Consider the following 13,482-nt stretch of genomic DNA (forward strand, 5'->3'; position numbering starts at 1 on the left):
GAGTACTTCTCCCTGCCTCCTTTGTAAAAAATAATCTTTCCTTATTTCAATCGTTGTATAAAAATACTTAAATAAAAAATCGTAATGGTAAGAAATGTTTGCTTTTCATAACTAGTATCGTAGTTGAACAGGTGACTCCGTAATAAAATGGCGGAATGATTAAATTTCGATGCTGAAATAAGACTCTCATTTCCATGAAATCATACTGGTTTTTTTCAAATGGAGTATTGGCATGAATGTGTAATATTATAAAAAGGAATTGCTCACTTTTTGAAGTTTTCGTCACAAATTTATTTGTTTCTTCGTCAGAAGCTTATTCTCCGCTGAAATTTCTAATTGAAGTTATTTTCTTTATCATTTCGGCGTATTCTTCTCCGCTTCTGGAAATACTTTACTGTTATACGGTAATCTTTCGGATGTTCCAGCATCATCTAATTGCTCTTCGCTTCAGCTAAGCAATGCTGCACTGAAAGGTTCTTTCTTCTCCACTCAAAGACTAGTGTCTATATTTCGAAGACGCTCTTTAATACTTCCTTGTTGTAGTTCATTCGTCCAAATGCAGTAGAAGTGTATTCGTGCCTCCGTTTCAACAAAAACGCCGCGAGCTCTTTAACATGTTAGAAGTATTTTTTCGTTAACTGTACATGCAAGAAGCTCTCACGCTCCTCCGTCTTACCAATAAGCACCATCTTCGGCCTCGTTCCATGTCTTTGTTGAATGCTTCTTTACTTTCGAGGATTTAAAAGAGTCTTTACACACAATGGAACGCATTGTTTAACCAAGAGAATAAGAATTGCCCCAGGAAGGCCCAATTGTCATTGGGTCTTCCAATTTTTGTAAGCGTCACCTTTTGTTTCTCATAAATGTCATTTCGAAACCAAGAGTTGCGACGAGGATGGAGACATTTTTCCACTACCGCCATGTAAGTGCATCACATAAAGTAAATGCAATGCTATAAAACAGTATATCTTCAATTATCCCTGTCTAAGCCCTTTTCTGATACCCGATATAAGAAAAAAGAGTCGATTTCTGTCCCAATGTTGGATAAATGAATTTCGTTTCATTGTTTTTCTGCTTGAAAATACTAAGTATTTTCAAGTAGAAAAAAGTGAATTACTGTGGTTGCAAAGTCTTGAAAAGAATGTTAAATTTCCTTTAGATGTCGTTATTTTAATATTACATTTAAAAAGCAAATGCGTGGGGGAAATAGTGAAATTCCTTCCACAGAAATCCAGTGGCTAGTAATTATTTAACCATTAATTCAGTAATTTCTGGTTAAGTTTAAATTGAACTGAAAGTAAAAGACTTTGATCTTTCTACTATTTTCAGTTTGAATCGCTTCCACAAAGTGATACCTCCCACCATCCAATTAAATTTAAATTGTTTAACCAGTTATTGTAAGGCCTAATATTTGGAAGAGTCTTTTACTCATTAGTCTCTCTGCACAGTGCACGTGAACCCGTCCGTATTATTGTGGGTTTAGAGAGTATTATCACATTACTTGTAGATACTAGCTGGTCGTCATTCGTACAAATGGACACCCTTGGTTGCAAGCGTTTTCCACTGCCCAATTTGCAAATCGTTCGTTGCCAAACTAGTCTCTTGTTCCGCACCATTTGTCCTCACACTTCTTCTGGACTTATAACATGGTATGTGGAGTTTCGCATTGCCTGAGGTAGTCTACCATGTAGAGGTAGATTTTGGGCGGTCTCTGATAACTATTTCAAAGCGTCAAGAACTTTGTAAATATGCAAAGAACCTTTTCCCTCGCCCCTTAGTTTCTTATAATGATAGAGAATCTCATTAAGTAATTATACGGGTGGAGGAGAAACGACAATTATAGAAACGGGAAGGCATGTGTTCAGCCAAAGCAAAAATTATGAGCCTGCCCTATTTAGGGTGTCCTTCCGTTGGACGTGATAATGAGTTGCGGAATAGGGGGAGCCAGGTGGCTGATTAACCTACTAGGTTTTTGGAAACATTGCGAAAGTGATTGCTACCCTCGCATCCAAATATATTTCCGTATTCGCTACTCATGCTGTCTCTTCGTCAGGAAACATTTTGCCTCAGATGGAAGGTTAAAGGAAAAAAAATTGTCCGAGTTGATTTTAAAAGTGTATAATTATGCTAAACAAATGCATATATCTTCTTTCTTAAGGTTTCAAATCATTTTCGTAGTTTCTCCGAAGTATTTCTCCCGTTTTAATATACGTACACCTATCGATATAAGCGTACAAACTATCCCATGAAATCTCATTCCTCTGTGAGGGGGTTAAATCCATAGATGTTACGACAACGAGGTTAGAATTGTGGAATTTCTCCATCAAGGAAGAAAGATAACTACAACCATTGTAATTTCCGATTGAATATTTTTATTGATACGAACTTGTGTTAATACACAGTGGTTCAGGTTCATAGTGGTGGCTTCAAGTGATGAGAAAACACGTTGGTTGAAATAGACATTTATTTTATTTTTATTTTGTATTAGTCCGAAAACAGCTCTTCGACCTTTACATCGGACTTTGAACATTTATATAACCATATTGAAATGTAATGAAATAATTGACTTTGTAATTCCACACACTTTATTTAAAAACACGACCCAGGTTTCGACGTTGAACGTCATCATCAGGTCGTTCAACGTCGAAACCTGGGTCGTGTTTTTAAATAAAGTGTGTGGAATTACAAAGTCAATTATTTCATTACATTTCAATATGTTATGCAAATTCCACAAAGTTACGCCTGAGACAACAAAATTTATATGACCATTTGACAATTACATACACCCAAGCCCTAGGTGGAAGAAAAAGCACCTTGGTGGGAATCGAACCCGCAACCTCTGGGTATATGTATGTATATATATATATATATATATATATATATATATATATATATATATATATATGTATATATATGTATATATAACAAGCTTTGACAGCAACAAGCAATATAAGAACACATTAAAAGATCACTCGCACGTTATTTCTTGATCATTTCGACGGAATTCAACTCCGTCTTCATCGGAAGAAATAGAAGTAATGACATATATATATATATATATATATATATATATATATATATATATATATATATATATATATATATATATATATACCACGATTGTACGGAAAAACTCACACGAGCGGCACAATAATGGGCTGACACAATATAACACATAGAATAGAATAGCAACATTTAAAAGGACACTCACACGGTAAATTGTTCGAGCCCTCTCAGAGGCCTTCTTCAAGAGAGACTGAAAATATGCATAGCATAGCATATTTTCATAGCATATTTTCATAGCATATTTCCAGTCTCTCTTGAAGAAGGCCTCTGAGAGGGCCGAAAGCTCGAAAAATTTACCGTGTGAGTGTCCTTTTAAATGTTGCTATTCTATTTGTGTTATATTGTGTCAGCCCATTATATATATATATATATATATATATATATATATATATATATATATATATATATATATATATATATATATATATATACATACACACACACACACACCAATCAAATTTGTCCTCGTCACGCAAAGTTGACGCTGTGTTGACTCTTAGGTAGTGGTTACAATAACATTTATGTTGAATTTATGAATTTTGTGTCATTCCTTCCTGGAAATAAATAAATATCGTTACAATCCGTCTCCCGAACGTCGCTTTGTGTGCGAGTTTTATGGTGTGGATATAGTTTGTGCTACGCCAAGGAGTTGCGTTGTGAAGGGGAGACCCTGTCTCGTTCCATCTAGATGCATCTGTCTGTCTAAGAGACCACCTCGTAAATACAGAGTTGGGAAATATAATTCCGAGTGTCCAATTGAGTGGGTAACTTAACCTCTTCTCTCTCTCTCTCCCCCTCCTCCCGCCCCCAGGCGAGTACGTGTTCCAGGAGGATGCGGCCGTTCCCTCGGAGGGCGCTCTGGGCGGCTGCGAAGACGAGCCATCCGAGGGTCCTTTGGCCGCCTCGGAGGGGCAACTAGTGGAGGGTGCGGCCGCCGCTGAGGACGAGGAGGAGCAGGGCGTGCCTGGAGCCGAGGCGGACGTCGAGGAGGTCGTCACCGGCCTCTCCCTCTCCGGGTTCTCCCTCGAGGAGGCCCTCCAGTTCGTGGGCATCGACGAGGACGAAGACGACGTCGACGCCAAGGCTGCAGTGTCTCCAGAGGTGAGGGGACGAGCCGACCAAAGGGCGGCCGTTGTTGATTGCGTCTTACCCTGCCCGGGGGCGTGAGGGCGTTGGATCACCAGCCAGTAGAGCGATTGGTTCTATTTGGCATTTCTTACAATTTTACATTCCGGTAATTCAAATTGCAGCTCGTGGTGACCTATAATGTTGTCGTTACGAATTTTAGGAGAGGAATAGGATTCCTTGTATCAGGATATTTGAGAGTGAATTTCTGTTTACTTCTCACATGTGGATATACCTGAGCTAAATCATACTCTCTTTTTCAACATTAGACTCAAATGATTTGTAATAGTTTGTTGTGCATGTAAAAATTTTACCCTAAGTGGCTTCTGATCCATTTTATTCAATAAGAACGTTTTATTTAAATTATTTCTGGCGTTAGTCGAAGAGCATACGTTCCTAATGCTCGTTATTAAATCCTAATGCGTGAGAGTAGAGGGTTGGTCAGAGAGTGTGGTGCCGGAAAGCCTGCCGTAGCTTTAAATCACTTCTAATCACTGTTAAGTTAGATAAGGCTGTTTTACCCGGGATTAATGTGCAAAAATGTAGCGTTAAAAAGCATCGACGCCGCAGCGTGCAAATTTCGTGGTTTCCTCAAAATATTAAATGCAAGTCGAGTTTAGAAGTGCGATTGTTGTTCGATGATTTCGAAGGGAATGCCAATCAGAGGAACATGTAAAAGTGTGTATGACTGATTTAGAAACAAAAGGCCGAAGTCGCGAACGAATGAATTGAAGCGAAATGGTCATGTTAATGATTTCTTTGGCTCTGTGGTCACGAATCGATGGGCGTATCCCTCGTTTTGGTTGGTATTAAACTTACTTGACTCACCCAATTCATATTCCTGCCGTTGAATCCAGGGTCCCTTCCAGCATCATCTTTGATTTCTCTGGCGAACACGTCTCTTATTCTGGATTATTTTCTTCCTGATAGAAAACGTTGATTATGTGCCGCAGAAATCAATCATTGAGGAAAGCCATTTCAAATCTTGCGCCAACAACCCAAGAGCTTGAGTCATTACCAAAGAACACAGTTTTTGTGGACTTATATTTAACGCCTATTGTTTCGTATGAAAGAACAGCACAATAAATCTGACACAGAGTTGCGTGCGAGTTGACTTTTGTAATTTCTATCTCAAATTGTTTGCATTTTGCCTCTCGTGACACTTCCGTTTGTATTTTCTTTTTTATACTGAAATCTGTTTAAAGAATCGTTAATGGCGTCTTGATTGTTTTAAAAACCCTTTACTTGTTTTTTTTAAGCATTCTGAGGTGCTACTTAATTAATTTTTTTCATAATGTTAGTGAAAGGAATTCTTATTTTAGTGTTTGCTGTTTGTTAGGCATTATACGTCTTAAGATATTACGAGACTCTAAATCAAAGAGAAGACGTCAGCGCATGGGGGAACGTTCGAGGTTTGGTATTTTGAATAAATACATGTCGTTCTATTCAAATTCATAGGCACGTGTGTTAGAAACTTGGAAAGAATATTTTTTAGTGTGAAAGTAAATATTTGCGTGGGCAGCTTGTAGGAATATTCAGGACAAAACGGATACTGGTTTACGATATTGCCGGTATCTGGGAAAACAAAAGGTTTTCAGTTTTTTTTACAAAAAATCTCCTACGAGCGGACACGTCGAATTATGAGGAAGCACGCTTTACGCCCTAGCACCTGCGTGTCATGGAGCGTGGAATCGGAATCTCCACGTTCACGGAGGACTTGGCGGGAAGCATTGATCGAAGGAACAAAAACAAAAATCAATTAACTTGAACAATAGTACCGATGATCTACGCCAACTTACTCTTCAAACTCTTGATGTAAAGGTTTTAGTGGCTCAATGAAATAATTTCACGGTGCTTTAAGGTTTCATACGTAGTAGCTATAGTGAAACGTAAACATTTATCTTAAATTTTAAAATGAAATGACCATCATCGAGAGCAGCAAACTTGTTTGAATATTACAAGTTGTAGGGGACTGTGAAATTAGTGTGATTAATGTTATTTGTGAAATTTAGATCCTCTCTGCCCAATGTTAAGTTTCAAGTTCCCCTCTGTATAGACGTTATATTTTAGGTCATTCGGGACGTGGAAGTTCAAGTACAATATTAATTACACTAATATACTATAAGTGAAATATTTCTTGCATCAACAAATATAAGTACAAGCAGAAATAGTATAATTATCTTGCTTTTTTATTATTAAGCTGTAACTAATTGTACCCATTACGTGTCGTTGTTCGATTTGTTCATACGATTATTTGGAATCGCTTCGGAGTGTGTATTCATGTACGTAAATTCTTTGCTCAACTGGGCAAAAAAAGTCCTTCCATCCCGTTCCCTGAAGGACTTGTATGAGTGCGTCAGTAGCTCTGATACTCCTTAAGTTGTGAAATTAATTTAAATTTTCACCGTCAATTTTTTTTTAATTTTCCGTTCGGATTTCAACAATTGAAAAAAAAAGAAATAACTTCACGCGAATGAGAAAAAGGGTGATGATAAAATCATTGTCGTTCTTAAAAAAGGTCATTTTCGTAAAAAAAATGAAAATATATTGCGGAGAAACTTTATCCATGCGTAAAATCATGTACATAAGTATAGGGGGTGGATTCTACGTAGATGAAATTGAGATTTTCGGGCCTCCCTCACATTTAACCCGTCATCTGGAGTAATTACAATGCGATGCATTTTAAAGTATATAAGCGCATGTATCAATCAAATGAACAAAGTTTTTTATTGAGGTAGAAATCGAGCATTTGAGAAAACACGAGGTAAAGGGTGTAACATGATGGGGAAACAAAGAAACTGTGATGGAGATCTGAGAGAAATTCATGAATAGAAACACACTCGTAGATGCATGCGAAAAGACTACGGAAACCTTGCTTATAACATAATCCTACCTTGTAGTCAAAGATAAGTGTTTGTGTGGGTATGTAAAGTTTATTTATTTATGCCTAAATCAATCCTTGTAAAATAATTCCACTGAGTTCGACGTGAGTTGGTTTAAAAATACAATTTATATAATTGAAGGTCACAGTTTGTGCAATTCAATTGCTCATTAGGATATCTAAAGCACATATGAACGCCTAAGCGACCTTATTAGGTTAATTTCAGTTTGCCTGATGCACATTGGATGAATTTGTGTGATAAATTGACCTGATGATGACGCGTACGCGTGAAACGCGCGTGCATGTAAAAGGTGCCTTGACGCCGACATTTAATGATAATTGACCAATTGAGTACTGGCAAAAAAGATAAAATCCATGGCAAAAGTGTATTCGAAGCATCGTTGAGAATGCAGAAAGTAAAATGAAAAGCGGAGATTTTTTGTGTTTCAATGTGTTCTCAATATCGCCCGAAACTGCTCCCGGAGGCGAGGTCCCAGTTACCTACAATGAGCATTGGGACGGGTGTATGTAATCCAGGGTTCCTCCCACCAATGCGCCTCCGCGGTGCGCCGCTCCCTTCGGCAGCGTGCTCATCTCGCTCTCTTCTCTCTCCCTCCCCCCACCCTGTCCTTCGCCCTCGGGATGCCCCGCGCCCCCCAGCAGGTCGAGGGCAGGGCGGATGCCAAGTCCGTGTCGGACTTCGAAGGGGAGAATTCCGGCGATTTAAGCGACGTCATCTCGGAGACAGACATGCAGGCATCCCACTACGGCCACCACCAGGTGGTGCCGCACCAGCAGCCTCACCACCACCACCACCATCACCACCTGTACCACTCGTACCACAGGGGGCCGGTGCCGCAGCAGCACCAGCAGCAGGTGGGTACAAAAACAAGGGCTTTATTATTTTAACTGTCAGGAAGAATTCGTCAAGAAAAAATCAATTTGGCGATTGAGCGGAAAGTTTAGATAATGTAGCGTATGAAGGAAAATGAAATTTTCATGGAAAACTTAACAAAATTCGTCCAACTGAGTTTGAATATTGTTGCGGGTTCCAATTGTCTTTCTAAGAAAAACATATTCTGATTAACTGTCTAGTTAGACTGGTTAGTTGATTGCTGATTTATTGATGCTCTATTTATTTCGTGCCGTTCATTTAATATCCATTTCGTCATTCCATTGATACTATATTTATTTAATTTGAGACAGTACCCATCTGGTACTTCTTGGTGGCCCTAAAATGTCCTCGCATTGAATCTCCTCCATCGGACAAGGCATCTTTTGCTTTTCTGGTAAGGGTACGGGGAGACTAAGATAAACACTGCCGTCGTTAATGAGAGATTTTTTTCCCTTACGAAATATTTTAACCTCGGGAAACCGAAATAACTGCGAATGGAGTAATTTAAAAGAACAGGGAAATCCACCAAAACGGTAGGCCAACTCTATAAACTCCCAATGTTTTCACCCTGAGGGAATATGTATTTATCCAGGCCAGTCAACGTGAAGTGAAGGGACCTAAAGCCTTTCTTGAACGCCAAAAGTCGAGCATTATTATCAATGCCCAATTCCATCTGCCTATGGTTACAATGAAGCTTTTTCATATTTTAATTTATTTGACGAATAATGTTCTTTTTATTAGTTTTCTCGGAGGAGAAAGTCTGCACCACGTTTCTTGTTTTTCAAAACAGTTACACTCTCAGCGTTACTTGGGCTTCGAGTTCTGATGTTTCAATTTTTTCTGTCTTTTCCATGTGTTTTTCAGTTTTATAATTAGAATTGTTTTGCCCATTTATTTGTAATTGTCTTGTTCTCTCATAAAATTTCATCTTTGCGTATAATTAGATAATAATAGGGGGACTAAGATAATGAACTAAGTATTCGTACATCAGTTCTGCATCTCCGCTCCCTAGTATCAGAAGTCGGGAGTTTCGCTCTCCAACAGTGGAAAAGCCCTTCTCTTTTTCTTCTCCTTGTATACAGCTTTTCAGAAAAATTTCGCCCGAAATACACAAGTTTAAAAGTCCACCAGATTGAGTCTATTTTTTCGACGTTCCACATGTAAATACCACTTAAATTTCTATTGGATCCATTCGACGGAAATGCTCGCTAATGTGAGGGTGTTTATAGCTCAATATAATATTCAGGGTCTGTCCCAAAAATGAGTAGAATAAATCCGTGCAAAAAAATTATTGCAGACAAAGTACACATTTCTGAAATTCTTCAAAATAGCACCCTTGTGCATCAACACACCGCTGCCAGCGCCTTCGCCAGGTTACGTTACGCTTCCTGGAAGGCGTCGATGGGAACCTCGTTCAAACACCTCGTCACGGCGTCTTTGGCGTTATCCAGCGTTCCAAAATGGTTGTCTTTCAAGCTCATTTTTATCCTTGGGAACCAAAAGAAGTTCGGCGATGCCACATCGAGGCTGTCTTTTTTTTGAGGCGAGGTATTTTTCACCGTATTCCAAGAGAACACGTGAGATTGTCTCACGATCTGCATTCAGATCTTCCGACAGGGCTTTGGGTACCATCTTGGCACACACCTTTCTCATGACTTAATTATCTGTAAGAATGCCATGCACTGTGGTTTTCGGAATATTCCAACTGTCTTCTGCTAACATTCTGATACTCAGGCGTCGATCGGAATTGAGCAAGTCGACCTCCTCTCTACCCTCCCGGAGCATTATGTGCCACCTGAAAACATTTCCTTGGGACATTTCTTCAAATACGTAAGCATCCTAAACCATGGTCATGGTCTCCGAACCCGATTTTCCGAGCTTAACACCACATTTGTTCACATATTTTTGCTCCATGGGACCTTGGCATCGTGGATTCATGACGCGACCCTCGAACAGGGGTCCAATTAAGGAGCGATCCGCGCACTGTAACGGCCCGCAGACAACTGACCCGGGTCGCGTGGCTTTCCCAATACCTCCCTCCACCTTTCCCGCCTCAAATCGCCCCACTTCGAAAAAAATCGATTCTACTCATTTTTCGGGGCCGACCCTGTGTGCAGTGCGAGAAAATGAGGGGGCGCATGTTGTTAATTATACGGGGAGTCGGCAATTAGTTTTCTAGGAATGCAGAATCAACTGTTCAACGATACAAGGTAAGTGGACATTTTATTCAAGCCTCACCTTTTAATAACCACCTGCCGTTTAAAATACGGCGAGGAATTTAATTTGATTGTATAGGATTATTACTCCCCGCCATCGATGAACTTTGCCTTCAAGTATATACTGCCTGGAAGTTTCCAAAGCTGTGTGAAGACTTCTCCGAGCAATTGATGAAAGTATGGGGTCATGATGTGAAGGGACTTAATTCTTCCGTTAATAGGATCGAATCTAACAAGCCTCTCTTCTGCTCTTCATCGACCTTAACCCCTAAACATCCTCCTCGTTGTGTTTTTTAGTTGTTTGGTCGTCTAAATTAACTTTTAATCGGACAAAGCCCTTCGGTCCACGGAGCCGTAACTCGCGTGTACACGCCTTTGATAATGTATATATTTCATTCATATTAAATAATCTTAGAAGCAATCGTGGGCTTTCCCCAAGTTGCAATATTTTTCCATTTCACGACTACGATGCCATTGATATTTTAGTATTAATTTTTCCGTCTTCATTAAAGCAGTTTTCCATTTCCTTTTTTCAGCAGTGCACGAAGGAAAAAAAATAGGATCGGTATCCGTAATCAGTTGAATGTAACCGTTGAATTAAAATCTCATTATCAACGCTTACGTAACGCTCTTTGTTGATCGCGGAGCTATGCAGTCCATTTTTCACTTGGAAGCGTATTAGCGAGAGCAAAAAACGCGATTATAGTTTTTGCTTGTTATGAGGTGGGAATGCTGACTGTAAGAATTTCTTATTAGTTCTATTTTTGGAAAGCGTTACCACAGTCGTTGCAGAATCCTTGAGTTTCCGTCGAAGTATTCTTCATTTTTTCGTCGGATCGGTTGGCCTTTAATGTCAGCGTGCAGGTGTTGTTATCGGATGGCCATTTCATCCAAATCCAAGTGATTTGATTCGATCGGTTCTTTTTAAAAAAATTAGATAGTTTATGGTGTTAGTTTGTATTTTTAAAATAATAGTTTATGGTGTTAGTTTGTATTTTTAAAATAATAAGGTATGCGTTGTAAATATGTATGATAAAAGTAAATTATTTTAGTTCAATTCGGTATTAATATACTCATTTAATGGGCTTCATGAATCGAGCACCGAATGGGTTAAACGTGGTACCAGTCCTTTACTTTTATTGCGGGACTAAATGATGAAACTCACGCATGGAGTGGGGATCGATCGCATGCCCCCGATTTCCCTCATAGGTATATTTTATTGTTGATCCCTGATGTTGCCAAAATAGTTGTCATTGCTAATTTTGCATGCGACCTTAAAATTAACATTTTACATAATATGTACTATAGGTAATTGGTTTTTGACTAGCAGCATTACGCCCCGCTCACCGTGCCTGTCCCAAAAAGTACCCTCGGCTGAGAAAAGCGAATGCTTCCGTTGTACATTGGTTCCGTCCTTTCTCTTCTGGTTGTTTTTTTAATACGGGCGTACATAATATTCATTTTTATTTTTTATTCATTCACGCGAGGAAATGGATATATTATTTTTCTGTGAAATTTGATATTCGGATTGGGATCGTGACATGGGAATCGGGATATCCTAATGAGAATTAAATTCCTTTTAGTTGTGCGATACTTTCATCTTCAGCGTTGGCCATTGCGAGTGCAGCCCCAGGAAACAAACCGAAAATAAAATGTCGGACCAACTTGGGTGATACAAGTCGCACGTGAAGCTGTGAGGGATGATCGACATAAGTGAAGTCTAATCAGATTGCAAACCCTCGGGGAGGAAAATCTAGGATGAGAACTTAGTAGAAAATTAGTGGCCACCCTATCGATGGTAATAAACAGGGCGTGGGGTAGAACCGAACAGATCTTCGGCCGGAAATATTGGTGTTAAATCGTATTAACAGATTTCTTGTCCTGTCCGGGAATTATATTTTCGTTCCTTCCCAGTTTCTTCGCCCCTGGATTTCCATTCCCTCTCGTTCCCGATGGCATTTTCGTAATGAAAATTTTAGAGTCGTCCCGGCCTAGTTGTCTTCGACACAATTTTTCGTCTCGTCCCAATTCGTTCCAAGCCGTGACTAATGCCGATTGACATCCTCGATCGCTCGCAATTGTGTTCGGTTCACGAAAGAAAACGATAAGCAGCATTTGGTCCGAGATATCATGTGCAGTAGGTGTGTTTCTAGTGTGTTCTCACGTGACCGTGAGATCAAATTGAGAACGGCGAATAGGATGGCCGCCATAAATGTGGTTTGAGGGTATTGGGTGATTTTGATTGGCGTGGATGTCTTGCAAAGCCCGAGAGGCGAACGTGTAGTGAATAAGAACAAAGATGGGCTTGGACAATGCTCGGCTCACTGGTAGCTTGTATTGTGAGGAATCCCATCTCATCAGGCCGTATTCATACTCGGCGGCGAATGGGCGGGTAAACGAGAGAATAGAAAGGGAGAATCCCGGAGGTCAGCATTAACCCACTCGCGGTCAAAAACACCCGAGGATGGCGCAGTTTTCAACGGCCATCCAGCTGGTTCTCTCTGATTGAGGGACGGAATCGAGTCCCTGCTTGCCACTCCAGTGAGTGCACCTTTGCAATAAAGAAATCCACTCCATGAAATGTGATCTCGAGGCGATGGGAACAGAAGCACTGTGATTTCGAAGGATTATCTCGGCCATGTATGTTGCTAGCCCTCTCGTTAAGGTGACCCTAGTGATCTTGCTTATTCAAAAATTGCTTATATTGAAGAGTACTCAGTCGTTCGAATTGTTTTATAACGCCTGACAAATGCTCATGCATTTGTTTCTCATGTCCTTAATTTTTCTAAAGCATGGTGAGTCATGTGAGCAGATATAATACCAAGTAAGTGTATCAATGAATAAGCAGAGAAAGCAGTTCTGAATTTGTTGCGTTATAAGGCACATTTAGCGGATGACTCCGTTAAAAGTTACTGTCGTGGCATCTCCCGCAGTTTTTTGGAATTTGTAAGCAGATACGTAGTTTATGGGCTCACGTGGTCCCGTGAAGGACAAGTTTGAGAAATTACGAGGGGGTGGTCGTTGAGTTTTAATTATGCCTAAAAAATAATTGATTTAGAAACTTAATTTTTGTTATTGCTAAAACTTCTCTGCATTGTCATAATCCCATCGTTTCTTGACCTTTCAAAGGTCGTAATTGTAGAACTCAGGAAAGGGCGTCGAATACCATTGTTCCATCTCTTGAATTACGTCATTTTTATTGTCAAATCTCCGACCCCGAAATGGACTTTTGAGTTCTGGGAATAAGAAGTCACTTGGGAAAGATCGGGAGAATAGGGCGGATTTGTGCAAATTTCAAA

General features: G+C 39.7%; 1 protein-coding gene across 1 annotated transcript in view; it reads left to right on the forward strand.

Moving 5' to 3' along the window:
- Positions 1–13,482, forward strand: part of cnc (NFE2 like bZIP transcription factor cap-n-collar) — a 375,514-nt gene that overhangs the window by 282,003 nt on the left and 80,029 nt on the right. The window contains exons 5-6 of the mRNA XM_071595847.1: positions 3,878–4,167; positions 7,733–7,948. Coding sequence (XP_071451948.1) covers positions 3,878–4,167; positions 7,733–7,948 — 506 coding nt within the window. The remainder of the gene's footprint in view (positions 1–3,877; positions 4,168–7,732; positions 7,949–13,482) is intronic.

This window comes from Hetaerina americana, unplaced genomic scaffold (genome assembly GCF_022747635.1).
Source record: "Hetaerina americana unplaced genomic scaffold, ioHetAmer1.1.p SCAF_7, whole genome shotgun sequence".
NCBI classification, from domain to species: domain Eukaryota; kingdom Metazoa; phylum Arthropoda; class Insecta; order Odonata; family Calopterygidae; genus Hetaerina; species Hetaerina americana.